Source organism: Pangasianodon hypophthalmus, chromosome 19 (assembly GCF_027358585.1).
Source record: "Pangasianodon hypophthalmus isolate fPanHyp1 chromosome 19, fPanHyp1.pri, whole genome shotgun sequence".
NCBI lineage: Eukaryota > Metazoa > Chordata > Actinopteri > Siluriformes > Pangasiidae > Pangasianodon > Pangasianodon hypophthalmus.
The window spans coordinates 11,703,769-11,731,754 of record NC_069728.1 but is presented as its reverse complement, the minus strand read 5'-3'; the positions used below and the strand labels follow the sequence as shown (position 1 = coordinate 11,731,754).

At 39.9% G+C, this 27,986-nt stretch overlaps 3 protein-coding genes across 11 annotated transcripts in view; 2 read left to right on the top strand and 1 right to left on the bottom strand.

Annotated features, from left to right (window-relative positions):
* Positions 1–52: 52 nt before the first annotated feature.
* On the top strand, positions 53–11,952 carry kif25 (kinesin family member 25). The gene is made up of 15 exons (XM_026922932.3): positions 53–896; positions 1,072–1,137; positions 1,931–2,056; positions 2,167–2,308; positions 5,266–5,369; positions 5,667–5,752; positions 5,902–5,941; positions 6,058–6,125; positions 6,707–6,781; positions 6,899–7,042; positions 7,337–7,513; positions 7,954–8,108; positions 8,777–9,001; positions 9,420–9,575; positions 9,824–11,952. Exons 1-15 carry the CDS (start codon positions 828–830, stop codon positions 9,973–9,975), a joined length of 1,785 nt encoding a protein of 594 aa, XP_026778733.3. The 5' UTR covers positions 53–827; the 3' UTR covers positions 9,976–11,952.
* Positions 11,953–12,120: 168 nt separating this feature from the next.
* hebp2 (heme binding protein 2) lies at positions 12,121–18,181 on the top strand. Of its 2 annotated transcripts, none has more exons than XM_026923735.3 (5): positions 12,121–12,258; positions 12,445–12,539; positions 13,639–13,774; positions 16,342–16,522; positions 16,623–18,181. In XM_026923735.3, the coding sequence occupies exons 2-5, from the start codon at positions 12,468–12,470 to the stop codon at positions 16,807–16,809; spliced, it is 576 nt and encodes a 191-aa protein (XP_026779536.1). In that variant the 5' UTR covers positions 12,121–12,258; positions 12,445–12,467; the 3' UTR covers positions 16,810–18,181. The 2 variants fall into 2 exon arrangements, with proteins under 2 accessions (XP_026779536.1, XP_026779537.1); XM_026923736.3 differs by having other exon boundaries at positions 12,126–12,258; positions 12,448–12,539.
* Positions 18,182–19,220: 1,039 nt separating this feature from the next.
* The window catches only part of nhsl1b (NHS-like 1b), a 100,979-nt gene continuing 92,213 nt past the window's right edge, over positions 19,221–27,986 (bottom strand). For all 8 annotated transcript variants that reach the window (XM_026923264.3, XM_026923271.3, XM_053242175.1 and 5 more), the window contains 3 exons: positions 24,744–27,941; positions 23,145–23,271; positions 19,221–21,313 (listed from right to left, as the gene is read on the bottom strand). In XM_026923264.3, the coding sequence (XP_026779065.2) occupies positions 20,650–21,313; positions 23,145–23,271; positions 24,744–27,941 (3,989 nt within the window). In that variant the 3' untranslated portion in view covers positions 19,221–20,649. The remainder of the gene's footprint in view (positions 21,314–23,144; positions 23,272–24,743; positions 27,942–27,986) is intronic.

Genomic DNA, 27,986 nt, shown 5'->3' with positions numbered 1-27,986 from the left:
ATTTTGACTTTCAAGTTAAAGGGCCAGCTGTGTAGTTTTTTTTTTTTTTTCTTTCTTTCTTTCTAAAACAAGAAGTTTTCATAAATAGTGTAATTTCTTTCACAGAGCTCTGGTTTCAAAATTATCTGCATCCCTACAGTTACCTGGTGAAGCCTCTTTCTGTAATGTTTAATCTTTAAATATTGTTAATGGCTGTCAATAAGGTGCCACAAATGTTTAGAAGATATTATTTGAATAAAACATTTTCTCTTAGAGGAAAGGTAGGTATTTTAAATAGGCTTTGAAAAGAAATAGCCAGTAGATGGCGCCAAAACGTAAACTGCAAATGTGTGTGCACTTTATATAATGAATCTACAAAGACAAATGTGTTTCATAGTTAGGACAGTACTCTATAGTAAGTATTTCTGTATTAAACAGTGAATGCTGGGTAACAGTACTCTATAGTAAGTATTTCTGTATTAAACAGTGAATGCTGGGTAACAGTACTCTATAGTAAGTATTTCTGTATTAAACAGTGAATGCTGGGTAACAGTACTCTATAGTAAGTATTTCTGTATTAAACAGTGAATGCTGGGTAACAGTACTCTATAGTAAGTATTTCTGTATTAAATAGTGAATGCTGAGTAACAGTACTCTATAGTAAGTATTTCTGTATTAAATAGTTTAAATAGTTTATTAACAGTACTCTATGGGAAGTGAGGAAGGATGAGGTCTGACAGCCATATTAGAAAGGAGTTAATCCTTTAATTGGCCTACAGTACTGCACTTGGCAAACATAGTCAAGTGCTGAGGACATTTCTCTCCTATAGCCCACTGAGTTTTATAAAATGCCGCATTTTGTTAACAGAGACCAGATTTTTGCACACCAGGTGCACCTTATGGAGCACAAACTCCGGGTAAGTGACTTTCATCAAACTGTTCAGTGACAGCAAGATGATGACTGAAGCTCAGATCCAGAACTATACAGGTCATGCCTGTAATATTGCAATAAAATAGTTTTGGGAGCCAGTGTCTTTGAAGTCTTTTAAGGAAAGTGACTAACTTTAAGTTGTTATAAATGTTAAATTTCAGAGTAAAGAAGAGCGGATTTTAGAGCTGGAGACAGAGAATGCTCTTCTTCACATGAGACTTGCTGAGGTAACCTAATAACAACATTATCAACTGTATACTTCACAGGCATACAGTACATCAGTTTGATTTTAATTGTTAATTGTGACTATATAATCTTAAAATATCTTCAGAGGTATAATGTGTGTTATATTTAAATAATAATTCCTCAGCCTGTTGCTGTGTTTTTAATATATAATGGGTTTATGCTATGGATAGGATAGGAACTTTCTGTTGTAATATGGGATGAGAAAGCCTCATGAAGGGATGTTGTTGTTTTGGGGTTTTTTTCAGTAATGGTGAGCAAATCAGCTTATTTGTAAAAATATATATATATATATATTTAATGGGTGTGAAAGGTCAAGCATACCAAGTAGTGTTCATTGCTTCTGCGTTACAGTTAGGGATTTGTTCTGACAGATGGTTTTACACTGAGTTAAGAGGTTTGTCACCCCATGGCAGGTGTTCACTAGTAGGTGATTTACTTCTGAACATAAGGAAGGTTACAGCTGAGATGAAAAGGTCACCAGGTTATCACAAGATATAATACAATTCAATTCAATTTTATTTGTATAGCGCTTTTAACTATGGACATTGTCACAAAGCAGCTTTACAGAAATAAATGGATTAAAAAATAAATAAATAAAATAAAGAGCTCCAGAATTCCAAAAAAAAAAAAAATCAAATCTCCACAAATATTCAACACCTCAGGTAGTATTTTGAGGAGTAAAATATGCTGAATTTGTTTTCTGATAGTTGGTTTGTTCCAGTGTCGCTGAATTGTTATTATATGTGAGCTTTTCATCTTTTAAACTTGCTCAAGTGTATGGGAAAACTTCGACGGGATCAAGAGGAGGATGTGATTATGGCAAAGAGGCACTGTCAACATCAGGGAAATGTGCAAAAGAGCACTGTTGTTCCCCTGGCCAAACTCCTCTCACACGTCCAGGTAAGCCAGCTAGGAAACAGCTGACCGTACTTGTCTTCACAGTTTGTGTATGGAATGTGTGACATTTTCAGTTTGTATTATATTATGTTATATCATAACACTGTTTTCAGGCTCTGAAAAAAGATTTGAGGGATGTTTTTGCTGTATACGTGGGCTTTGCCACAGAGCTGGAGAACCAGAGCAAACAGCTGTTGGAGTGGATGGGCATCATCAGTAGAGCTGTCCAGGGTGACCAGGGTGATGACACCCAGAGTAAGTTATTACAGAAATTAATTATCTAAGAAGCTCTGTCCAGCATGTAACTCAGGTGTCATCAACTGCAGTAAACCAGCACAGTGTGTTGATTTCTTCTGGTGTTTTTGAGCAGGGACAGTGCTAGGCAGTCCATCACTCCAGGTTCAACTGATGACCATATACACTCACCAAACACTTTATTAGGAACACTATACTAATTCTGGGTAGGGCCTCCCTTTGCTCTCAAAACAGTTCTTTGTGGCATGGATTCCACAAGATGTAGGAAACATTTCTTTGAGATTCTGGTCCATGTTGACATAATTGCATCATGCAATTCCTGCAGGTTTTTCAGATGTAATTTCATGCTGTAGATCTCCTGTTGTACCACATGCCAAAGGTGTTCTATTGGATTGAGAACTGGTGACTAGGAAAGCCACTGAAGAATACTGAACTCATTGTCATGTTCATGAAACCAGTTTGAGGTGACTTTTGTTTTGTGACATGGTGCATTATCATGCTGGAAGTAGCCATTAGAAGATAAACTGTGGCCATTAAACTGTGGCCATTAGAAGTAAACTGTGGCCATGAAGGGGTGCTCATGCTCAGCGGTGCCAAATTCTGCTCCTACCATCTGTGTGCCTCAGCAGAAAACAAGAGTCATCAGACCAGGCTACTTTTTTCCAGTCTTCAGCTGACCAGGTTTAATGAGTCTGTGCCGACTACAGCTTTCTCAGCTTTCCGTTCTTGGCTGACAGAAGTGGAACCCGACATGGTCTTTGGCTGTTGTAGCCCATCCCCCTCAAGGTTCAACATGTTATGCATTCTGAGATGCTTTTCTGCTCGCCACAGTTGTACAGAGTGGTTATCTGAGTAACTGTAGCCTTTCTGTCAGCTTGAACCAGTCTGGCTATTCTCAGTTGAACTTTCTCATCAACAAGGCGTCTCCATCTGCAGAACTGCCGCTCACTGGATGTTTTTTCTTTATTGCACCATTCTGAGGAAACTCTAGAGATCAGCAGTAATAGAAATACTTAAACCAGCCCTTCTGGCACCAACAATCATGCCATGGTCAAAATCACTGAGATTGCATTTTTTTCACCCCAATCTAATGGTTGATGTGAACATTACACGAAGCTTGTCTGTATCTGCATGACTTTATGCATTGCACTGCAGCCACACAATTGGCTGATTAGATAAATGCATGAATGAATGAGTAGGTGTACAGTTGTTCCTAATAAAGTGTTCAGTGAGTGTATAACAATATGTGTGTGTGTGTGTGTGTGTGTGTGTTTGTGTGTGTGGCATGTCCACCTTGATTCTTTTCCTGATTGTTCATTGTCTTGTCATTGTTTGATTCATTTTTGCTCTTGCTACATGGTCAGTGTCTCCTGTACTTCCTAACCCACTAGTCACAGCATTAGTCACACCATTTCTCTGGTTAGTCTGTCAAGCACAAGTATTTATACCCTCTTAGTTTCACAAAGCATTGCATGGGTTAAAGCTATATTACCAATCCACATGTTTTCTTAGTCTTGTTCTTCGACAGAGGCAGCTGCCTTGTCACCCAACTCTGACCTCAAATCTTCAAATTTTAATCATCATTGTAGCATTGTAGGTAGGTATTTTAACCAAATATAGAAAAATATTTTTAGTTTTCATAAAACATATATAGAGCAATTAGAATATTCTGCAAATATTTGATTTTTAAATGAGGAGGGCAGAGTCCAGCATCTTCATCTGGTATTCTAATTATAAACTGGAGTGCTGAATGAGGTGTCTTTATGGTGGGAGATCACTTGAGGATGTTGGACTCTTCAAGATTGAAGCTGTGCTCCCCTGGTCATGGCATGTTCAAAAAAGTTCAAGCATATTCTATTCTCCTTTCCATTTTCTATGTCCCTTTCTAACCTAGCGACCACCACCCCCCAATCCCCGACCTACCTCTCATCATCTATACTTTTTTCCCATCTCTCTTTAATTCCCTCATATAAGTCCACAGTAGTGTAATGCTGTGACAATAGCTAAGAAAGGTGCCTCAGAGGTAATCTCTCCTGCTCCTGCTCAGGCCTGCTGGTGCTGTTGTCATCAAGCTCAGTGATTCTGTGCGTCACCTTGGTGACAGGCCTCCCACAGGGCTTGTGGATATTATAGCGTCCTTCTCTAGATCTAGTGAGCATAACTCCCAGTTGGGAAAGTTTCTATTATTATAATGTATTTTTTGCTTATTATATGTCATTGAAATTTAGTTTTAAGTTTTGTTGTTACAAATTGTGGATTTTTAGGTCAACTTGTAATGAAAGGTGGATTGATTGTATATCATCAGGGGAAATGAAATAATTAAAAACTAAGAAACTAAATATGAAAATTATTACAATATTTACAATTACTGTTTATTATTACAATAATGAAAAATTAATAAAATAAAATACCCAATTGGTGATTCTCATGAATTAATCAAATATAAATATATCATCAAATATAAGCCTAAAAACATATGTGGTGCTTAATGTAAAAATATAAATACATATAAAGAAGCCAAAGTTAGGATGTTTTTTTTCTCTGTTTCCTCAGTTTTTCTCATTCTATAACTGTTGTAGAGGCTCACAGCTCAATATACTACTATTTTTACTATTTTCAGTAGTTTTCATTATTTTCCACTTTTCCACTATCAGAGTTTTAAATTATGATTTTAGGGAACCTGCTTGAAACTGGAGAAATATTTTTTTTATCTGGTATGCCTGTAGGCTAACATGATTTTAGAATCCTGGCACATATATTTTTTTGTAAAGGGATCATGTGTATTCCTCTCTATTTGACCAATAAACCAGTATATAGTTACACCTCTAATAGTCATGCAGGTCATAAACCAGAGTAGGCAAGATTCTTTTGGTATTTGTAAGACGTGTACAACAATCCAACTTAACTCATTGGACTGTAGGCATTGAGGATGTTTGCTTTCTGTTTGGTGATTACAGGGCTACAGGCGGAGGTGGCTTCTCTGGAGCGCTCTCTACAAGAGGAAAAGGAGAGGCATAGATCAGAGCGGATGAGGAGGAGGCAGCTACACAACACGCTAATAGTAAGTTCCTGATCCCTTGCTCATGGATTTTGTTGGTTTATGAAATATAAACAAATGCAATTAATGCCTTGTTTAACCTTTGTAGTATGAAATAACACTAGATTACGTAAACTTCATTATCTATGGTGGGGGCCTGGTTTTTGGATTTTATATTGCATTGATACTTTAGCTGTAACAGCTGTAAGAGGGAATGGGAATAAAGTATAGGATCAATAGGAAGACAATCACTGTATTTTATGGTGCAACTTGATATGTTTTAAAAATTACTTACATCAGATTCATTTATGCTGGTTTTAGGAGTTGAGGGGTAATATTAGAGTGCACTGCAGAGTGCGCCCCATCCTGCCTTTTGACCACATCCAAGGTTCTTTATCCACTAACGGGTAAGAATCCCAATCAATCATTGTACTCCTAATACTTACTTAGCTGTGGTGATGCAATTTCTGCTGCCACTTCTGTGGCTCAATATTTATAACAGTATAATTGTGCAGAAGTGCTAATGCATGTGTTAAATAATGTTTTACTGTTCCAGGCCCTCATCCTCAGAAGTGGTGGTGCAGGCTGTTAGTGATGTAAGTGAATTGGTTATTCTAATACTTGTGTGATTTATACAGGTCCCCTGACCACTACTGACCTGCGTAGTGAGCTAATACCGTGGCATAATTATGTGGCCCACACTTTTTTTCAGGACTCTGTTCTTGTGAATTGTGCCAAGCCTGGGATTCCAGTGATGAACAAAATGTTTGAATTTGAGAGGTATAATAACATAGCACTGCTTCTGTTGTGTACACAGTAATTGTTACTTTTTACTTATTACTTGAATATTTTACTTTTGAATGTGAAATTACCACAGACAATAATTTTGACATATTTCCTTGTACTAAAACAACAAAAATTACTCACAACACTAGATCAGTACAGTAAAAGGTCATTAAACAAAGACAAAACTGTAATTAACCATAATTTTGTGGCACTAAAGACTTAATATGTTAATACTTAATCATGGTTTCATCCCTCTAAAATAATAGTCCCATCTCCGGAAGGGTGATCTACACAGATTTAGATTTTAATTTGAAAATATCTTTTTCTAACGAATTCATAAAAGCAGCCGTCTACAAAGTGCAAAATATATAAAACAACTGTTTTAGGCTTCCATTACAAGTGAGTTTTGAGTAAACAGATTTTCCGTTTTCTCAGAACAAGGAAATGTGTTGTTCAAGGTAATCACATATATACTAAAGATGGGCTAGACAGAGTTAGGCTGAAAAATTGCTAGACCACTCCTTTAATACAAAGTGTCTCTGTGGGTGTTTTCATCATGGGGGTCTGATTAACAGGGTACACGGTCCAGAGGACTCGCAGGATGCTGTGTTTGAAGAAGTGAAGCCTCTTCTAACTTCTCTGTTGGATGGGTGAGCTTAAAGTTTCAAATTATTTTCCGTTCCTTTAGTAAACGAATATTGCTGTTGTGTTGATGTTGATGTTGAGTAAAGGTGAATGTTGTTATCAGCATTGTACTTTATATTCAGGTATAACGTGTGCATCATGGCATATGGGCAGACAGGCAGTGGAAAGACATATTCAATGATCGGATCTCAAGATGACGATCCCACACATCTTGAACAGGACTCCCAGGAAGGAATTATCCCCAAAGCAGCTAATGAGTTATTCAAGTAAATCCCAACCATCACATAATTTATTGTCATAAAATGTAGTGTTTAGCCTACATGTAGCTTACAGAGACAGCATTTAACCCTCTAGTACTAGTACTGGAAAATAATCAACTAATCAACTTTCACTTCATATCACACTACCCTGTCGTGGATTATTTTCCTATAAGAGGATGCCCTATCAATTTTTATTCCTTAGTTTTTTTTTTGTTTTTTTATAATTTTGTGTGTGTGTGTGTTAAATTAAGAATAAGAATATGCTTTGAATGTCTGCTGGTACATGTGATTATTTTTCAGGTTGATCTCAGAGAAGCCAGCAGAAAGACACACAGTGGAGGTTTCCATAATGGAGGTTTATAATAACGAGCTGCTGGACCTTTTGGCCAAAGATGAGGATGGAGCAGCAGTGGGGGTTAAGAGAGAAGTCATCACGACCAGCACAGGCACTAGCGAAGTGCCCTGTCTTACATATGAGTGAGTGATGCTGCCAACACAAAACGTATTTGAAATTCAGGCTAAAGGCAGAAATATTATTTGTCATCAGTTTTTAGGAGTTTCTCAAGAGTAAGTGTTGTTTCTGCGTGCAGTGCATCTGTATTTGGGATTTGATGCTGATCATTATTATGCACATGTGCGTTCATGTGTGAATTTGTTTAATCTGTACACCGCTGTGTGTATCATGGGTATTGTCAACCCTTAATAACATTTTTTTCGTTTACATTTCCTCCATGTTCTTGTAATGTTATTTAATTTTGTAGAAGATATAAAGGTAACACTAGTACCATACTTTCCCCAATTTTTTTAATTGTATTTTTTTTATTGTGTGATGTGCGACACATACAGTTTGATGATATTTTGGTGACAGTATTATGATGATTTTTTTCCATATCACCCAATCTAAACATGTGTTTCAGGTTGGTTCACAGCTCAGCAGAGGTGATGCAGCTGCTCAGTGCAGTGTTGAGACTGAGGGCCCACAGTCCCACGCTAGTGCACAGAGACTCTTCCAGATCCCACCTTATTGTCACTCTCACTGTCACATCCAAGAGCCCCAACCCTCAGGCACTGGGTATGATAGTTCACAAACACATATCTACACACACACACACACACACACACACACACATGCACACACACGCACAAAATTCAATTTCAATTCAGTTTTAGTTGTATAGCATTTTTAACAATGGACATTGTCACACTGAACACACACAAACACACACACACTTCAAAAGCATCAGTGTACTGACACCGGGTGTAACAACAGGCTCTTCTTCTCTCAGTTACTCACTCTCCCTCTCTCTCTCCCTCTCTCTCTCTCTTTCTCTCTCTCTTACACATACACACGCACACACACATTAGTCCAGTAATTCTGATGTATAGGCACTGGTTGGAAAATTTAGTTTTTCAAAAATTTCAGAAATTTTCCTTTAGAACTTATAAAAGAAACAGTTAATTTTCACACAAAGTTGAGCCTTATCTGAAAAAGCCAGACCATCCAACAGTCCTTTAAAGATAGCTTAATTTACTCACTCATCTGCAGAAAACGTTATCTGCACATTCATGTCCAAACAGTAGCTTATCTAGCGGCTGCATTTAAAAGAGAAAAGTCTAAACTCCAAGTCGTATTTGTACAGAAGTGAAGAAGATTGGAATAAGGTTGACAGAGGAAGAGGATAAATCCATGTGACTAATTAACACAGAGTGGGCCTCTGTGTGTGTGTATATGTACTGCAGCTCACAGGTTGCAGAGTGCAAGACAGAATGTTCAGCGTGGACCACAGAAGCAGTGGTGGAGCCCCCGCTGCCCCAGAGCTGCATCCTCTCGTTCTTCCAGCTCTGGTTCTTCCCCTCAGTCTTCCCCCTGCCATTCACCATGCCCTTCCTCTTGGCATGTCATACCCCAGGAACCTCTCAGAATAAAGCTGCAGCTGGTCGACCTGGCAGGCAGTGAGTGTGCGGGTAAGAATGCTGTCAGTTACAAAGTTCCAAGCAGTTGTGCATTTTAACGATGGGTGTTATCTTGCTTAAACCACTGGCACTTATCAGTGTAAAATCAAACAGAAGTTTTGTATTTTTTGCTTACTCTTAAATGATTGATATGAAAACAGCAACCCTTTTTCACAGAGCTTGTAGACCATCAATAATTCCTTATAGTTATAGCTATATAGTTATAATTGACAGTCTAATAGCAAAATTACCAACATAATTAGTCTACAAAATAAATGAGGAAGAGAAACAAGTAAGGAAACCGTACAGTAAACTTTATTGGAGAAAATAAGCTCACACTTCTGATACCGAACTCCCAAGTTTCAAATTTCTCCCAAGTTTTGTGCTCCCCAAACAAAAACTGGTTTTAAAATTAGTGTGTGTGTTGTAGGCACATCTGGGGTCAGTGGAGCAGCTCTGTGGGAGAGCTCCTGTATAAACCGCAGTGTTTCTGCTTTGTCTGATGTTCTGGGGGCTCTGGCAGAGCAACGTCCCCATGTGCCCTACCGTAACAGCAAACTTACCCACCTTCTACAGGACTCCATAGGTGAGCATGAAAGTAGAGGGAAAAAAGTGTTTTATATATGACAGCACATACACACAGAGCTTTGCATAAGTATTCACCCCAATTTAACTTTTGGGAGGGAATCAATATATTTTGAAAAATTATTTACAAATAAAAATATACTTGTGAATAAACTTGTGATTGCATTTGCAATCACCACTGTTGCTGTGAAACCCCTAAATCAGTTCTGACGCAGCCAACTGTTGCAGTTTTACCTCTTCTCCTTTTAGGAGGTGATGCTAAGTTGCTGGTGATGCTCTGTGTGTCTCCAACTCAGCACTTTCTGTCAGAGACTCTGCAGTCTTTGGGCTTTGGCTACAGAGCCAGACAGATTCAGAGAGACACACCACACAGGAGGAATGCTGGGCTGAAGAGGAAGTAAACTAGTAAAATAGCACAGAGCATAAAATATGACAGAGATTAGACGTTTTACAGCTTTTAAGGGATCAGCCTACGTGTGAGGTTTCATGAGATGAGGCCAGGTCATGAGACTACACAGCACAGATATCACATGGTGAATATGAGACACTACATCTTTTTTTTATGACGAGGAGGTATAAAATACTAGTATTGCATGTAATTACTGCATGTATGGTATATTTTTAATTTGGTATTTTGAGGGTAATTACTATGTCGTTGAGACATCTTATGTTACTGGCTTGTATAACAGGGACAGGTCAGATTAAATTCAGAAAGCATTGTCTTCAATAAACTATTTACAGTTCTGAAGCACAGAACAAGATGCATTTTTTAAATACATATTGTTGGGATCAGTTAAGAATACTTGGAAGGTATTCATCAGTTCAAGAGTTTTCTGTTAGCCAAATGCTAAATGGTAAGATCAAGCAATAGGAGAATAGTTAACATTCTTAAGGGATAATTCTCACTTTAAGCTTAAGTTATGTCTAAGTTATCCAGCCTGGTGACATACCAATTTTGTGTGTAAATGGGCACTAGAAAATTAGCCTCATTCACTAGTTTGTGATTTTGTAGTATGCAAGAAGATTCTGTATAAACTGAATACAGTACATGCCTTTTCTAATGTACATTGTTCCTGCTCTTTCTTGTTGAAATAATTCCTGACCATTTCAGGACACCTTTTTCCAGACTGATTCTTTAAACTTTCTACACATCTTATGTTCAGTTTACTGTTTGTGTGGCGTTTGTCGCCGATATTAACAACACAAGTCGTCAGGCTTTTTGTTGAACAATACACGTCCCTTTTATTAAACACATGTGAGGGGCATCTCCAAAAACAAAACCGGAAGTTTTCCTGCCTTGCACATGGGCGGTAGCCAATTAAGTCAACTTAAACAATTCCATTTCACATGACAGTTTGTAAAGGCCATTAACTGTATAAAAATCATGAAATGTGATATATTTTCTGAATTCCTTTAATTGTCCAGATCTGGAAATGCCATACTTTACCAGACAGTAGGAGTGCACAAGATAGTGATGTGTCATTGACGAATGAGTCGACTCTTTAAGGTGAACGTTGGGAGTCGACTCTTATCTAAATATATCCTTCTGATGAAAATTTGTCAGCATTCTTTATTCGAGATTCTCTAATGCCATTAATCATATGCAGTGCAGTTGCGACCAAAGTGCATCTAGTGAAGCTTAACATCTGAATTTGGTACAACAATTTGTGAGGCAGCATGAGTTTCCAACTGCAATCAGAATCTATATCTGATATCATTGCTATTATTTATTATATATCACAATTGTTCCACTCTGTTTAATGCACCCTGAACTGCATCCAGCTGCTATTTCTACCTCCACTGTAATGTAAATGACACCTGAGCCTAAGGTGTAATATTTGTATGTTTGTATATTAGGTGCAATATTTGTATGTTAGGATGGTAATTGTGTTGTGTTGTCTGAGATGTGTTGTGTTGAATGTATCGTGTTGTGACCAAACACCAAGACAAATTCCTAATACATGTAAATGTACATGGCAAATAAAATGATTCTGATGCTGATTTGGTGATGTCCATGGGTTCCAGACTTCAGGCAGTCATTGACTACAAAGGATTTGCATCAAAGTATTAAAAATAATCCTTATATTTATAATTTTGTTAGTTTGTCCAGTTACTTTTGAGTCTGTGAAAATGGCGGGATTAGACTATGTAAAAAATGGCTGGTTTTTTTTCCCATTAGATTTTAAATCGCTTAGACTATTAGCTTACATATTTTTATAGACCTATAAAAAATCTTTAAGAAAAGGTTTAAATAAAAAGCCATATAGGAGCCAGTAGAGTGGTGAGTATTGGTGAGTATTGACTGGGTTACTGAAAAGAGCCAGAATTCCCAACGTGTATGTTTTAGAGGTTTTACGTATTAGTTTAGGTCAGGAATGTTGGGCAGGTATAAACAAATTAGAGAGGCTGTATATGAAGAAGTTTTTAATTATTGTTTTTGTACGGGTATTTTCTGTTGTTTTGAAGCGTCATAAACGTGCGCCGCTTTGCGCAGCCAATCAGATGCGACGCTTACAAAGCGTCACGTGCCAAGAGCCATGGTTTGGTAAACATTACACAAGCGGTTTTTGAGCGTGTCAGACCCACCTGTTGTTACACAACCCCTGATATAACAATTGACTAAACTGCAACTAATAGTCTACTTTCTTGTAGTTCAGCGGTTTTACTATCACGCGAGGAAACAGGTAGGAAATGTGTGTTTTCTTTCTTTTAGATGGTTAGATAAACAAAACGGTTGCATTAATTAAGTTAATTAAATTAGTCTGCGACAGTTGCACGAGTTTACTAACTTAGTTTACTAAATAAGCAGTAAACTAGCTACAGTTTTGTTCTGCATCACAATACATGTGGCGTATTATTTCTCCGAACAGCAGGTGGTGTGTAAGTTGGGAAGATGCTGAGGGCTATGGGTAAAATGGTGTTTGGAGGTTTCGAGAATCCAAAGTTTACTCCTCAAGACAGCAAGGTTGGTCAAAGCAGACTCAAATAATGCTTGTCACAGTATGTAAGATATTCTGTGTTGTTTTTAAGCTGCTGTATATATATATATATATATATATATACAGTCAGGTCCATAAGTATTTGGGCAGTGACACAATTTTTGTACTTGTGCCTCTGTACACCAACACAATGGATTTGATATAAAGCAGTCAAGATGTAATTGAAATGTAGACTTTCAGCTTTAACTGAAGGGGTTTAACAAAAGTATTGCATTAACCATTTAGGAATTACAGCCATTTTTTCAGAGTCCCGCCATTTTCACAGGCTCAAAAGTAATTGGACAGTTGACCGATAAGCAGTTCATGGCCAGATGTGGCCTGTTTTCTCCTTATTTCATGACAAATTAAGAAGATAAAAGGTCTGGAGTTGATTCCAAGTGTTGAATTTGCATTTGGTAGCTGTTCATGGGAACTCTCAATATGCCGTCCAAAGAACTGTTGATGCAAGTGAAAGAGGACATCATTAGGCTGAAAAAACAAAACAGACCTTTCAGAGCGATAACAGAAACTTTAGGAGTGGCCAAATCAACAATTCGTCTACAATAAAGAGACGCTTTCATGGATGTAAATACAGACAGTTTATCTCAAGATGCAAACCACTGATAACACTCAAGTACAGAAAGGCCAGATTAGAAGAAAAAAAAAAAAGCCTGACCAGTTCTCATGCAAGATTAACTTTTACCAGAATGATAGGAAGAGAAGAGAATGGAGAAGGAAAAGAAGGGCTCATGATCCTGACAAAGCATCTCATGGGAGGAAACCCAGCATTTGATGATGTCCATGGGTTCCAGACTTCAGGCACTCATTGACTGCAACGGATTTGCATCCAAGTATTAAAAAGAATCCTAATAAACTTTTGAGCCTATGAAAATAGAGGGACTCTGTTTAAAAAAAAAAAGAAAAGAAAAAAAACAGCTATAATTCCTAAATGGTTAATTCAATATTTTTGTTAAACCCATTGAATTAAAGCAGGTATACAGAGGCAAAATTACAGAAATTGTGTCACTGTCCATATCCTTATGTGTGTGTGTATATATTTATAATTTGTGTGTGTGCATATTTCAGGGAGAGGACTATGAGGTGCGGACCTATCACGCCACACGGTGGGTCAGTACTACGGTCAGTGGCATGGAGCAGGAGGAGGCCTTAAGCACTGGCTTTAAGAGACTCTTCAGATACATCCAGGGAAATAATGAAAAGCGTAAGCTCTGCATGCCACTTTGCCAAATGTAAAATGTTTTTTGACAGCATAATATACAGAATAATTAAGTTAAAACTATTTTTTTTCCAAGTGTCTATTCCTTCTTTGCTTCCCTCAGTCAGAGGCTGATGAACTTATCAAAACAAATAACAATCTCTGTGGCAGATGACATGGTTATCAATTAACCAAGCTCTTCTGCCAGTTTGTGCATGAAGGATTTGCAGATGTAAAAGAATTAAAAGAAGCATGCAGGTTTAAAACCTTTTTCTGCTTGGTGAATATAAACATTTCTGGTTTAAACAGTACAAGTAGTCCCATGTTTTTGACCTGCAGTCATCAGTTCCAGTATTGGAAGGCCAGTTAATTACTAGGTTTAATGGATGTGTTGGAGCAGGCTGACCACCAAACTCTGCTGGACCCTATCCTCCAAGACTGGAAATGTGGCAACATTTAAAAGATTAGTGTTCTTTAATTTAGACGATTAGAAATAAAATAAGTAGATTTAGCTTGAACAGAATATAGTGTAATATCGTAAATAATATAAGAGTCTACAAAACTTGTCAATCTTAAAAAAAAAAAAAAAAAAAAGTTAAAATACAGACTGTTCTAATGGTGTAGCAGAGAGGCTTTTCACTCTATATGGAAGACTAATGTGTTAAGCTGTTCATGAGCTGGATTCGTTGTGTTGAGAGCTGGAAAACATGGGTTCTTAGCAGTGGAACTACGCTGTTACAGAGAAATGAGGTTTAATGTTACCACATGGTGGCAGTGCAGTGTACGTCCAACAGCTCCATGCACATCTGTTTTCGGTACTTTGATTTCCCTTGTTTCATTCCAAATGAAATTTAGAAATCTGAAATTTAGACATAGATGGCAGGCAGCTAGTAGGTTAATAAAATTAAATATGTACCATCCTACGTGCTAACATGTCACCAAAACCAAGGTTTTTAGCCCAGCCGAGGTTAAAACTTCTTACATTTGATCTTTGGCCACCTCATGTGATAAAAAATTAAGTCTCTGTCTTTGATGGGTAAAGGAATAGCTCATAACCATTCAGTGGCTCTATAAAACAAGGTGGTCTGGTGATCTTTTCTCCATATACAGTGAGGGAGTAAAGCTCATACAATAAAGCAAAGCAAGCACTTTATCTTAATTTGAGAAATGTTCAAATATGTAAGAATTTCTATACCTCACATCAGCATATTCCTTATCAGTTCACTTGTATGAATGCAACTTATTTTATGCACCAGCCATGCAATTGATAAATGTGCCGTATTTTCCTTTTACAGAAAACATGTAAGGAATAAAACATGATGGGGTGGTGTGATGCATTGATGTTACCACCCAAAGTGAATTATTTTCCTATAACCACATCTCATGAAGTGTTTTATTCTTCTTTAACCACAGCAATTTCCCAATGCAAACTCATGGATAATTTTTTTTTCCATGTAGTTACATTTATATGTGGATGTCCACGAAACAACTTGGCTCATAATCACTTATGTTTTAGCAGCTATAAACAGTCATTTCCTCACCTTCTCCAGATTCAACTTATTGTCATTGTGCAGAGTACAAGTACAGAGTCAATGAAATGCAGTTTTTCGCATCTCCCAGCTTGCTAGGAAGCTGGGGTCAGAGCACAGGGTCAGCCATGTTCAGCCACCACTACCCACTCTTTAACTCTTCATGTTAAGACAAAAAATGCAGCTTGTTACCAGCAAACCACAAAACCCTCTGTTCTCTGTTCTGAAGACTTTCCTATGTTGAAAAACGCAAAGGAACTGCCTTATTTCTGACTATTACACAGCGCTAACACTTACAAATTATTTTGTCTTCACTTAAAAAAAACAAAAAAAAAAACATTTAATGTTAGCCTTAGATAATGTGTGGTGTCTTCAGTACTTCCCTTTGCAAGTTGTTTCTATAGAAACAATAACCTATTGGAACAAGTGAATTAATATAAACCTGTGATTTGCCTTGCAGCCAGAACGGTGATAGAGCTACTTTTATACCACCTGGTCAGTAAGTTTCAAGAATTCAACAGTGCTATGGTATAAGTAGCTGGTTGAGTCATTTCTATTTAGACAGCCTTCATACTTCCACTGTGGATTTCAGCTTTAATGAAGTGCAGTATGAAAAGAACTCAATGTTCCATGGGTCATGCCATGACCTAGTAAAAGGGTTGAAATTTATTTTCAGTGACCAATTTGACTTAACAGTGTAAACACCAGTTTATATAGACATGTGCTTATAGTGGAGTGTAAGACAAGTGATGGAGTGCTGGGGCTAAAATTGTAAGATCACAGCCATTCTTTCAACTCATGTAGCGCCAACAGCCCTCCACAACAGCTGCAGTGTCCTCCCCCCCTTCCACTGAGGTGGTCAGTGAGAGAAGTGCTCATTATCATACAAAAGCAACACCCACAACACAATCTGTGTAGAAAATGGGAGCATACAGAAACTTTTGTTACTCCTAACAGATTCTTTTTAAGAAGACAGCAAATTGTGTTGAATTGAAGTAAAATGCTTCTTTAGTTCACTTCCTTTGATGATGTGCTCTGTATCAGAGGTGAAAGTGGACATGACTGCCCCGGTGACCTGCCTCATTAATCCTGGAGAGGGACCATCATGTGAGAGCTCCTTCTCTGTGTCCTTTTACCTCCCTGAGGAGCACCAGGCCGAGCCCCCCAAACCCAGCATTCCTGAAATCTTCATCGAGAACAGGAAGGAGTTCACCGTGTTCGTCAGGTATTTACATTATAGCAGACTCACCTCAGTGAGTGAGGATATAAAGTGCACAAGTGCATTTATGCATCGGTTGGGTTGTGTGTGTGTGTGTGTGTTGTAGGACATTTGGAGGTTTTGCTAACAGTCAGAACACCCGCGATGAGCTACTAAAGCTAATTGAGAGCTTGAAGAGGGATGGAATGAGATTCAAAGAGGCTCCCTACTACCGCGTGGGCTATGACAGTCCCGTCAAGCTTGTTAACCGCAGGAACGAAGTCTGGCTCATACAGGAGGAGGGAAAGGAGTGAGTTTACAGGGTGCATAGGAAAAAAGGTCAAAATTTTGTTTTAGATATTATTATTCTGAATTAAACTGTTGTACCTGTGGTTGTGTATTTATACCCACAAGTGCCTGAAAAAGTTAATGAGAATGTGTTGATTTTAATATTCATGAATTAATTAAGAGACTTCTGGTTCCCATATATTCACTTCAATAATATGTCTAGTATGAGACCAAGTACCATAAAATCCTTAGGTAATTTGTTGTATCTACCAGTACTGTAGAGCTACAGTGTGTGTAACTGTCTACATTTTTTTTTTTGAGTGTCTTGGTGGTTTTTTTGTGTGACATTGAATGAATTATTACAGATTTTTAGCCAGGTGAGAAATTTTGTGATTTTTATTGCCCAGACAGCACTAGAAGATTTATACAACCCTAACAGATTTTTTTTTTGTCCTACATTGCCGTTCAGTCATCAGACCCCCTCACTACAAGATTTGCCCAGTATTAAAAAATTTCTGCAATTTCATGCTAATTCCTGATTAAACTCATGCAACAACATGGCGCAACAGAAAAGCTTTCAACTCTATGATTGGGAAATCGCAAATTTGAATCTCAACCATGCCACAGCCATCTGAACAGGGTGGATGGTACTTTTCTCTGAGTGTGTTGTTACACTGCCCTGTGATGCAGCATAAGCAGCATCTCTTTGGCTGGCATCACATGTCTCGGGGGAAGCAGATGTTAGCCTTCACCCTCCCTGGTTGGTAGGAGAGAGCTGGCTGGTGGCTGGGAATTGGCAGGTGACCAAATTCAGTAGAAAATGGGGGTGGGGACAATTCAGTTCAGCTGTCATTGGTTATAAGTAATTCAAATATGATGTCAAGATTGTGTTTTCATGAGACTGGCTGTGTTCCAGCACACTACTAGAGGTTTTGAATATTGAATATGTTTAATGTTTATGCTTTTAGATCAAGCTAGACATGAGTGTGCAGTGAGTACATTGGAGGGGTTAATATTAGATTGTACCCAATCCACACCACAGGATAGTCTGGTAGGGTAACTATTTATGACCAGTTTAAAATCAAGACAAATTTTGTGAACACCAGCCCGATTATCGTCTAGTGTGGCCAGGCATTATGCATCAATAATCGTATAACCAGCTTAATGTGAACACTAACACATTCCTATTACTTCCAAGATAAAGCCTTTATATACTATGAGACTGCACTCTTAAAGACACTTCAAAGATTTAATCATAATTTCATAAATGAAATTCTTTAAATTTGTTATTGATTAACTGAATGGAAAATGATACACCTACAAGAATGGAGGATTTTTGGAATTAATTGTTGTAACATTACTTATTCTGTAATAAATATCACTGTTTTACATGTATAAGCTTTCTGAGTATGGATGATTTTAGCTTAAAATGTGTGGAGGAAATGGGCACAGCTGCGGGGAGCATCTTCACTGATCCACATGTAGACTCCACTGTCATCAGGTTTATTTTAGAGGCAAGTGTTGCCTGAATATCATGTTCATGCACTCAGCACTGTGTGAAAACTCGATTATTATACTGCGTGCTGATGCTGAGCCAAAATACCATCAGGCTCTCTTATTTCTGTGGCAGAGCATCACAAAACCATAAGAGTATCCAATGAGAGTTGTGTTTCGTGTTCAAATTGTAAACACTAAGTGAATTAGTATTGAAAAGCATTTAAATAATGAGTCTGTAATTTGATACTACTACACAAGAAGCAAAGTAGCAGAGCAACACTTGATTGTATTGCATAAACCACAAAGCCATGAAGGTGAAGATGAATAGTGGAATTTTTATTTATCCACAGTATTTTTTATTTTTTTGCTGATAATTAGATTTTACATTTCTACCCCAGCCAAGATCCACCTTCATCTTCTTGCACAAAGGATATTTTTACTTAAGCCCCTACATGACATGCACAATCTTAAATGTACATCATGAATTACATTAACTTATTCAGAGCCCTTTTTGGCTATGAGTCAAGGAGATGAATGTTTTGTAGACTAAGGCAACTACAATTAGAATGAGATCTTAATCAATTGTGGAATTTTTGTTTTTCAAATTCATAAACATTTTGGAAATTTGACTAATTTTCTGAGCCTGACTGATCCTGAACATGGATGTAGCTGGGAAGTAGACAGCTAATGCGGCTGCTTTAAGTTAATTATTTGCATGACTAAAATCAGTCCCATTTATGAAGACTTAAGTATCAACATGGCTTGGTGTCTTCTGGACTAAGTGATGGAGAATGTGAGAACCGAGATGGACATGACAGAGCAATAAGCGGTGACCCCCAGAAATGACTAACGGCCCTGGGTGCCATGGAGACGCCTGTAATGAGTGTGGTTTGTCTGACTGGCTGACATGTGGCAGTGAATCAAACATAGAGATGGGCCATTTTTAAATATCACCATTTTTTTTATTAGAGAGACATACACAAGAGGGTTAGCAGCCTTCTTCATCTGTCACCGTTTTTTTGGTTTTCTGGATCAAAAGGACAAGAATGAGACTTTATAAAGGCCTCAAAATCAGACTCTGATCATGAGTCTAAAACAGTGATGTAATTCTTTCTAAATAATTATAAACTCAGCTGCAGATCTGTAAAATCCCTCACAAATAAATCACATCAAATTCTGGCTAATCTAAAATAAATACTCTATAAAAGAAAGCCACTTCCTCTAACAAGGGTGTACAAATTCTTTGAAAATAAATCCAGATGTTATTTCTTAATATTTTTGTTTATATACAAAAACAGTACAAAACTGCAAGAGAGATTTTATGTAAGAGGAGTTAGTAAATAAGAAATGTAAAAGCTAGTCTTTAGCAAAGCTTTACAGAAGAATCTTTATTGCTCCCAGTCCAGTAAACGTCTGAGCTACCCAGCATCCCTACAGCAGGCGACATTTACATTTATACTTTAAACTCTTTGGTTAACAAAACCATTACAAACAAAACAGATGTTACTCGGTTCAAGTAGGTTTTCTCTTTGCATGTAAAACGTCATCATAACTAACACAGGCAGAACATTTTAAATGACCAACAGACAGATAAACAAACACATGAACACAGTGCAAACCTACACACTAAATATCCAACAGAAAAGGTTCTTCTGAAGCCTTTTAGCCTGCGTCTCAGTTGTGCAGCTACAGCAGTCCGTCTGTATATTACACTGTTTGTGTTGGACCTGTTTGTCACTTTCCCACAACTAGTGAGTCTCAAGCGTGAGCAGAGAACCCTTTTACATGGCTTCCAAAGTTCATCAGTGTGTCCGTCATTTGAAATTTGCCATAAATTTCCAAACAAGTGTTCAGCAGTCAATTCAGGTGCATCACTTTAGATGGACTGGGCTACAACCTCGAGAACACTGAGCATTCCACAAAGCAAAGCCAATCTCTCCACTGGTCAAAGCGATGACTTGCTTTGCAAATCCTTCATCTCTGATTCCCACATGCCATTTATAATACATATATTTGACAAGCAAACCAAAAAGAACTAAAAAGAAGTTTTGTGGAAATAAGTGTACTACTGTAAAGGAAAGCACTTCTCTTATGAACAGCAGGAACAAAAATAGTACAGATGTGACATATTGAAGAGCTGTGACAGAAATGGGATCTACTTCAGACTCAAATCAGTCTGAAGGAGGCACCTCGTGGCATATCTCCTACTATACAACCAGATTTGTGCAGCACGACCCGGAGCCTTGACTGAGGGACAGACAGATTACCAGCTAGCCGGTCTGCCCTTCCACTGGCCCTCTGCCATTGGCCAGTCTCTGCTACTGTGACAAAGTTCATTTGTTCCCTCGGGGGAAAAAGTCATTTTCATATTAACTCTCCCCCTCACATAAAGTGCCATTCGAGTCTTGAGGGACTGGGGTAGAGGAAACTAATGGGGAAACAGGACATGGTTCGTCCAGTCCCTCTCCGCTCTCAGTTAACTCTCCCTCTTTCTCACAGATGACCGTCATGGGGCTGCTAGGGATTCGACTCCGGGAATTGTACTTGCTGCTGGCAGCAGAGGGTGGTGTGCGGGATCGGCCATACTTTGGCCCCAACACTGAGGAAGGGGACAAGGGGGAACTCAGAGAGTAACGTGGCAGTATGGCTTCATTCCGGGGCCAGTCCTCTGGCACCCTCTTGCTGCGACCAGGGGAAGCGCAGGGGCTGTCCAGGCCTGCTGTAGGTGAAGTCGGATCCAGAGAGGAGTCAAGAGATCGAGTCCTCTGGAATCGTGGGTCAGTTGTGCGTAGCATCTCAGCAGCGGACATGCGAAAACTGCCTTCTGAGCGGCTGCCCTTCTTCAGTAATAGCGCCTTAAAGGTGTCACTGCTGGTGGCTGATTTGCGCAGGCTGCGCTGGATAGACCCTGTCTGACGAGGCAGAGTTGAGCTGAAGGAAGGAACTGGTCCTGTCGGTGTGACTGGAGGAGATGAGTGACCTCGTACACGTTCATCCTCTGACTCCCTACGACCCAGGACCTTGCGCTTGGACCTGCAAAATAAAAACACAGCAGAGTTACGAATGGTCAAATGGATGAGGTTTCAACTGAAACCTTGGTTATTCAAAGTTTGGTATGCAAGCAAAAGTGTTTTTTCCCTACGAAGGACAGAACATTTTAAATGCAAGCACAAGCTGTGTCTAAAAAGTCAGGGATGGGTTCAGTTTTAACATGTTAGTTACCCATGTATTAGTTATATAATAAGGACCAATTTACTACAAATTGCACTGCAAACAAAGCTACTCCTGCTTCAGGCTTTTCTCCCCTCAAGCTCAACAAACCCAAAGAGGGTTCATTTTGTGATTAATTTTTCTCTGATGAGCTTCCATCCTCCATTGATTCTGCTTCCAGTTTTCTTATTAAAACCAGCAGCGCCTTACATAGTTCATGCCTTTGCAGTGCAGAGGTAGAGGTATTGGAAAAGCAGGAATAACTTGCTGTTGGATATTAATGTCTTTTATTTAAATGCAGTCTCTTAGAAGCCAACATAAAGATGAGAACTGCACACGTTGCAGTTTGGGGGTGGGGTGTGTGTAAGGCAAGTAAGGCAAGCCCTGGGATAGCGGAATTAAGCAACAAAAAGAGGCGAATGAACTCTGTTCACTGAGAGGGGTACCTAAGTACCATGTCCACTAGCCAACAGATTCTGAAAGAAAATCTGCACCAGTGCTGTAGATTACTGGAGTGAAGGATTAGCAGGGGAATAAAGCAGAAATGTATTCCAGTGCTAAGGGATTATAAGGGTAATCCCACTGTGGCTTCACCATGAGAGGGGAAACACCAATGGCCAATTACTTGCCAGGCCGCACCTCAGGGGCTGGGGGGCATTCATGCTCAGCCATTCACGGTCAAAGCTGAGCAGAAGATTGGACAGGAGAGATAAAGGGAGCCAGGAACAAATGGAAGAATATAATAACAGACATGAATCTTAGTATAGGAGATACACAAGTTATGTAATTATTGTGAAGGACAATGAACTACAGGAGCAGGCCAAGACTACAAAAGGAAGACATAAGGATCAGGTATAAATATGTATGGTAAGAGTTGATTAGATTCTTGCCGCAATCATACTGCCTTGAAACACATTTTTATCATTTCTTTCAGGTGGCTGTCTTGTCAGCAATAGAATTACTAGTTAAACTAATTTAAAAAAATACAACAAACAATCCTTAAAGATATTCCATAATGATATGTATCAATATTAAATATTATATAACATTTCACCTCAGTGAAATCCCTTGCTGAAATTAAATGTAAAGAAAATGGGAAATTGAAAAATGTATATAGCAGGATTTACTAAGCCTATACACTATACTGTTGCCCACCATTTCAAATTTAACACTCATTCAATGTGTCTATGCAAGATTGTGAAATCATGGCCTACACACAAACAGGGCAAATGTGTGTTCAATGTGTGTTTGCTTACATTTTTTCTTATTCCATTTTTTTCTGTATTTGTACATTTGTGTTTGAATGGCTACATCTGCATGCACACTAAACAGGACATACTGTACATACACAACACTGAAACCATGCCATTTACAAAAATAAACACATGTGGCCTTAGATACTTTGTATGTTAGATGTGTGCATGAATAAGTGAATGGATCTATATGAGCTTATTTTTCATTCCTTAATGCAGTTAACCCTGCAGCTGAGCACCTTCCCGCCTCTTGCCACATTCCAGTTTTGATGGATGTATTAGAGAATCAGGAAGACGGGCTGCATTAAAGTTACAAAAGGATGTGCACAGGAGCTTAGGGAAGAGGAGAGAGCTGATGGGTGTCATACAAGGATACTGAAACAAACATGGAGGACGTGTACCTGTGAATTGCTGCAAAGAGGTCCTCTGTGGTGCGGGGCCGCGTGGGAGTCACCATGTCTTCAAGGATGTCTCCGTTAATGCCGGGAGTCTGTGGGGAGTTTGATGCGTTGGACTCGAACACTTCACCTGAAAGACATATGAATCACAAATTAATATTGACAGCAGTGAAAGCTTGTAGCTCTGAGGTGCTGACACATACTGTTTCTTATGGAGAAAGAAAATAACCACCCACAACCACATATACTGCACACATTACACACATTCCAGAGATGGCACAGAGCCTGTCCGACTCAAAAACATGTTGCATCTACATGAAGTGGGTACATTGTGTGACAGACAAAAACATAGCAGACGTTCTGGTGGGAGATGTATGGCACAAGTGAAAGAACAAACTGGGTCTAATACAAACTACATGCCCAGATAGAACAAACTCACACAACGGCTGCAAAGCGTATTCAATGTCAGAAAAGGACATTCTAAAGAATAACAGGTCTATCCTACCAGAGTAAGCAATGCATTCTAATACAGACACCTTATCAGTCTCCATCATACTCAAGGGCAAACGCTCGCTTTAAAAAGAGTCAGTAACTCTCTTTAACTCTTACATTTTCATAGATGAATCCACCTCTCCATCAGAGTTGAGTTGCTCTGATCCTGTCCTCTCTCTGCTCTCGTCTCTCATCTGCACTTGCCTGAGATGATGTAGGCAAGCTCACGTTATCCACTCTCTTTCCTCCCCCTCCCTCCCTCTACACCCCTCCCCTCCATTCTAAGCGGCCAGCCCTTGGGACGACTGCCCCATTCTATCTTTACTGTGATGAGAAAGAGATGTATAGGGCAGGATAGAGAGGGAGAGAGACAGGGTACAGTCTGGAAGGGAGGGCTTAACAGATGTGAGGATAAGGGAGGAAGTAAGAATACGGAAGAGAAAAAAGTCAGCATGAAACAGGATAAACAAACACAAGAATACAGCCAAACTGGATGGAATAAATAAAAGAAATGAGGGAATTAAAGGGAAAAGGAATAAGACAGGGATCTGGACAAACAGGAGTCAGTGGAACAGTAAATGAGGATGATAGAAGTATTACAAATGGCTGTACAGGCAGGAGGAACAGAAAGAATTATTTCAAATGGCTGCTGCAGCAGTGTTCCACAAGCCCTGATTCGCCAGGAGGAGGTGGGCATAATCCTTTGCCTCAGTTCACCAGAATTAGACAAACATAATGCTTCCAACTGCACTGCCCTTGCCAGCTTCCAGAAAGGTGGAATTCAATTCAATGTAATATTCATTTATATATACCTAGAGTGATGATTCACTCACAAGCCCTTAAAACTGATTATTCACCAAAGGACACAATTAACCTTGTTCAAATAATTGAGTACAGCTTGACTGAATGTAAACACTTGTCCTGTGTTCATTAGTCCAACTTCACAAAGTTATCCCCATTTCTTCCATGCTCTTCATCAAAAGTTAACAAATACATTTGTCAATGTCTAGTGTTTCCAGCATTTCAAAAAGAAGTACTGAAAAATGTATGATTCTGTCACCTAGTTTTACAAATGACCAGTGAGAGCAAAATTAGAAAATTTTCACTCACCATCATCTTTGGAGCAGCCTGCAGTGCTACTTAATGCATCTTCATCATCTTCTCCGTTTTCTTCCTCTTCTCCTTCTGAAGTGCCCACTGCATCATCAACAGATCCAGACGCTTCCTGAATGATGGGAGTCTGGGAGGGATCCTCAATCTGACTATCAGTTGGACATGTGCTACTTTCACATGTGGAACTCTCAGGAGAATTTTTGTCATCGTTTTTCTCTACCTCCTCCACAGACAGGGATTCCTGAACTTCTGGGTTAGGCAAACAAATAGTCACCTCTTTTTGCACATTTGAAAACACTTGAAAAGAAGAACCCTCCTCATTGGCTAGTGTCTGCTTGTCCTCTACAATAAGCTCAGGTTCAACTGCAGAGACAAGGGGAAATTTGGGCTTCTTGGAGAACACAGGAGGTTTTTTCTTGGGTGTGGTGTTTTGTGGTGTTTTCTCCTCCCTCTCCAAACCATCCAACTCAGCTTTAGCTAGGGTATGGCTTATGAAGTCACTTGAAGGGTAAGTAGTAGCTTCATAGGGCAGTTCTTCTCCTGATTTTGTCTGATAAAGTGGTATCTCTCCTTGGTTTTTGTCTTTGCTGATTATATTCTCTGTCGATGGAGATGTTCCATTTATTTCAGGAGTAGAGCAAGAAGCCAGGGGCAAGACAGTCAGGTGCTCTAACTGTTTAAAATTCTCTGTTGTGCCAGGCTTAGCTGAAATCTGTTCAGTTTCCACCTCTTGAGATTTACTGCTGTCTTCACTATTCTCTAGTTGTTTGACTGACCGAAGCTGCACACTTTGGAGGGCAAATGGGGTTATTAGTGGCATGGCAGACTTGCCAAACTCTTCAGAGTGAACGGAAATTGACCTTCTCTCAGAGTTTACTGGTTTGAGTCTATCTTTAATTCCCTTTAGGCTTGCAGAGGAAGGTATAATTGGAGTCAAGGTGGGCAATGATGGGGGTTGTGGGGGCATATGAGCAGTTACAGTGGGAGGAAGCAGTGGAGGTGGTGGAGGCAGGGGTGGATGAAGAGTGGGGCTAAAGGATCCATTATGTAGCATGCTGTGGTCATTCAACACCTCTGGAGGAGGAGGAGGGGGAAACTCTGGAGAGGAATTTATGGAGAGGGGGCTCAAGGATACTTCATGCTGTGGGGTGCTAGGTAAAGGAGGAGCAGGTGGAAAGGTTTGACTTGGAGTGTACACAGGACTGCAGGGAGGAAGAGGTGGAGCAAAAGATTCAGGGGTGAGTGGTGAAAGGGACACTGATGAATGAGGCAGTGGTGGAGGTAGAGGGGGGATGTTGTTCCTAACAGAATCTGAAGTGTTAGAGGATAAAGATGTTGAAGAAGAGGAGATGGACACAGAGGAGAGCAAAGATGACTTCCTTTCAGGCACACGTGGCTTGGGCTTACAGCCAGAAGGTGACATGGACCTCATGAAAGAGGGAACAGGAGTACCAGCTGTTGGGGTGTTGGACTGACTTGAATATCCACTTGAAGGGGAGGTTAACCGATGCACCCTGTCTGGTGAGGATGTGTTTACCTGAGGCTTTGCTGACATATTCCCCTCAGCAGGAGGAAGGGTTGTCTGAATATCACTGTGGATATGTTGTCCATTTGTCATTATACCTGGCTGTCCTCCATTAGACACTGTGTTGGTATGTGCTGGTGACTGTGCCTGATCACTATGCAGACGAGGGTAATCCATGTAATAGCCCCAAGACTCTGCGTAGTCAGAACGCAGGCTGCTGGTGTCACTGTGTGACGGTGTGACATGACAGATGGAATACACATTAGCCATCCCTGCAGCTGACACACTGCTACTGCCTGCACTTAAGCTACTCTGGCTCCTAGGCCGCAACATCCAAGGGTCTTCATAGTCACTGCAGGGGCTTTGAGATGGTGAGGTCAAAGACCCTTTCCCTTTCAACCCATTCTGCAGTGACTGCTGAAGTGTAGCAATGAGGGACTCGTTAAGAATTGACCCATTGCTAGCATTAACACCATTGTTATTCTTAGGCTTACGCTGTAGTGAGTCTGTACGTGCTGGAGGGAGGGGTGGCTTCTTAGACTTACGAAGGGAAATAGATCGGGACAGTGACTGATTACTGTAAATGCTGCTACGGTCTCCTGGCTGGCCTATGCACTCATACATACTATGCCGTGCCGCCCTGCCTGCAATGCTATTTCCTTTTGGCCTCAGACCTGAGTCCAAATGCATGGAGGTGTAGTAACCATCATTGTCCATGGAGTAGAGTGAACTAGAGTCTGTACCTTTAGAGGAGCGCTCCAAGCTGTTGTAGAGATGATTGATAGGAGTGGAGCAGCTGGAAGTGAGTGGTCTTCTGGGCAACACATTCTCAGGGGTGTCATAAATCCACTGCTCATCTGATGATGCTGTTCCTGCAGCTATTGTACTGTGGCTATTTAAGCTGCTATCTGACTGACCAGCTTCCTGCATGTCTGTGTCTCCTGTCTCAGCACTGGTGGCCACACTGGTAGAGCTTTCTCCATTGACACTTGAGGATATCCTGAGAGGCCTTGCATGCAGTTGCTGCCCTTGGCTAGATGTAGAGTGAAGGGCAATTACCTCAGCCGAACATGACAATGTTGCATTGGGGATGAGTGATGTTGAGTATGCTGCATGAGGAGAAACCACACAGGCAGTCCCCCAGTCCCCATGTGATCCCCTCACCTCCTGGGATTTTGGGCGGGCTGAAGTGCTAATCCTAGGGGCGTTCCTCATATGAACTGCAGTCTCATCAACTTGGAGCTTTCCAATCTGCCGCGGTGCTGGTACAGCACTATCCTCTGGCCTACATGAAGTACTGCTGTTCAGGAGTTCTGCATTCAAAGAAACTCGGGCACCCCGTGGCAAGCTGTGGAAGCGCTGTGGATCACCATTAAATCGAGGAGCCATGGCATGCACAGGGGATCCAGGGGAATGGTCGTTTGGAACTGTGGATATATTGGAGGCTGATGTTGACATGCCAGCCATCTGAGCAGCAATTCCTTGGCCTCTCTGAGCTCGGATCCTCCTTACAGATGGTGGAACAATTTTTACCTCCTCTGTCTGGCAGCCGGAATCCCTTGTCACGGAGCGCCTCAGCGTAGAACTCACACTGCCAGAACGTTCCAGTGTTGAAAACTGCCCAGGAATAAACATGGACTGTGGTCGGAGCTCCCCTCCTCGTCCTTTAACTGCAGTGGAGCAAAACAGTAATGAGAGACATTCAGGAGCATTGC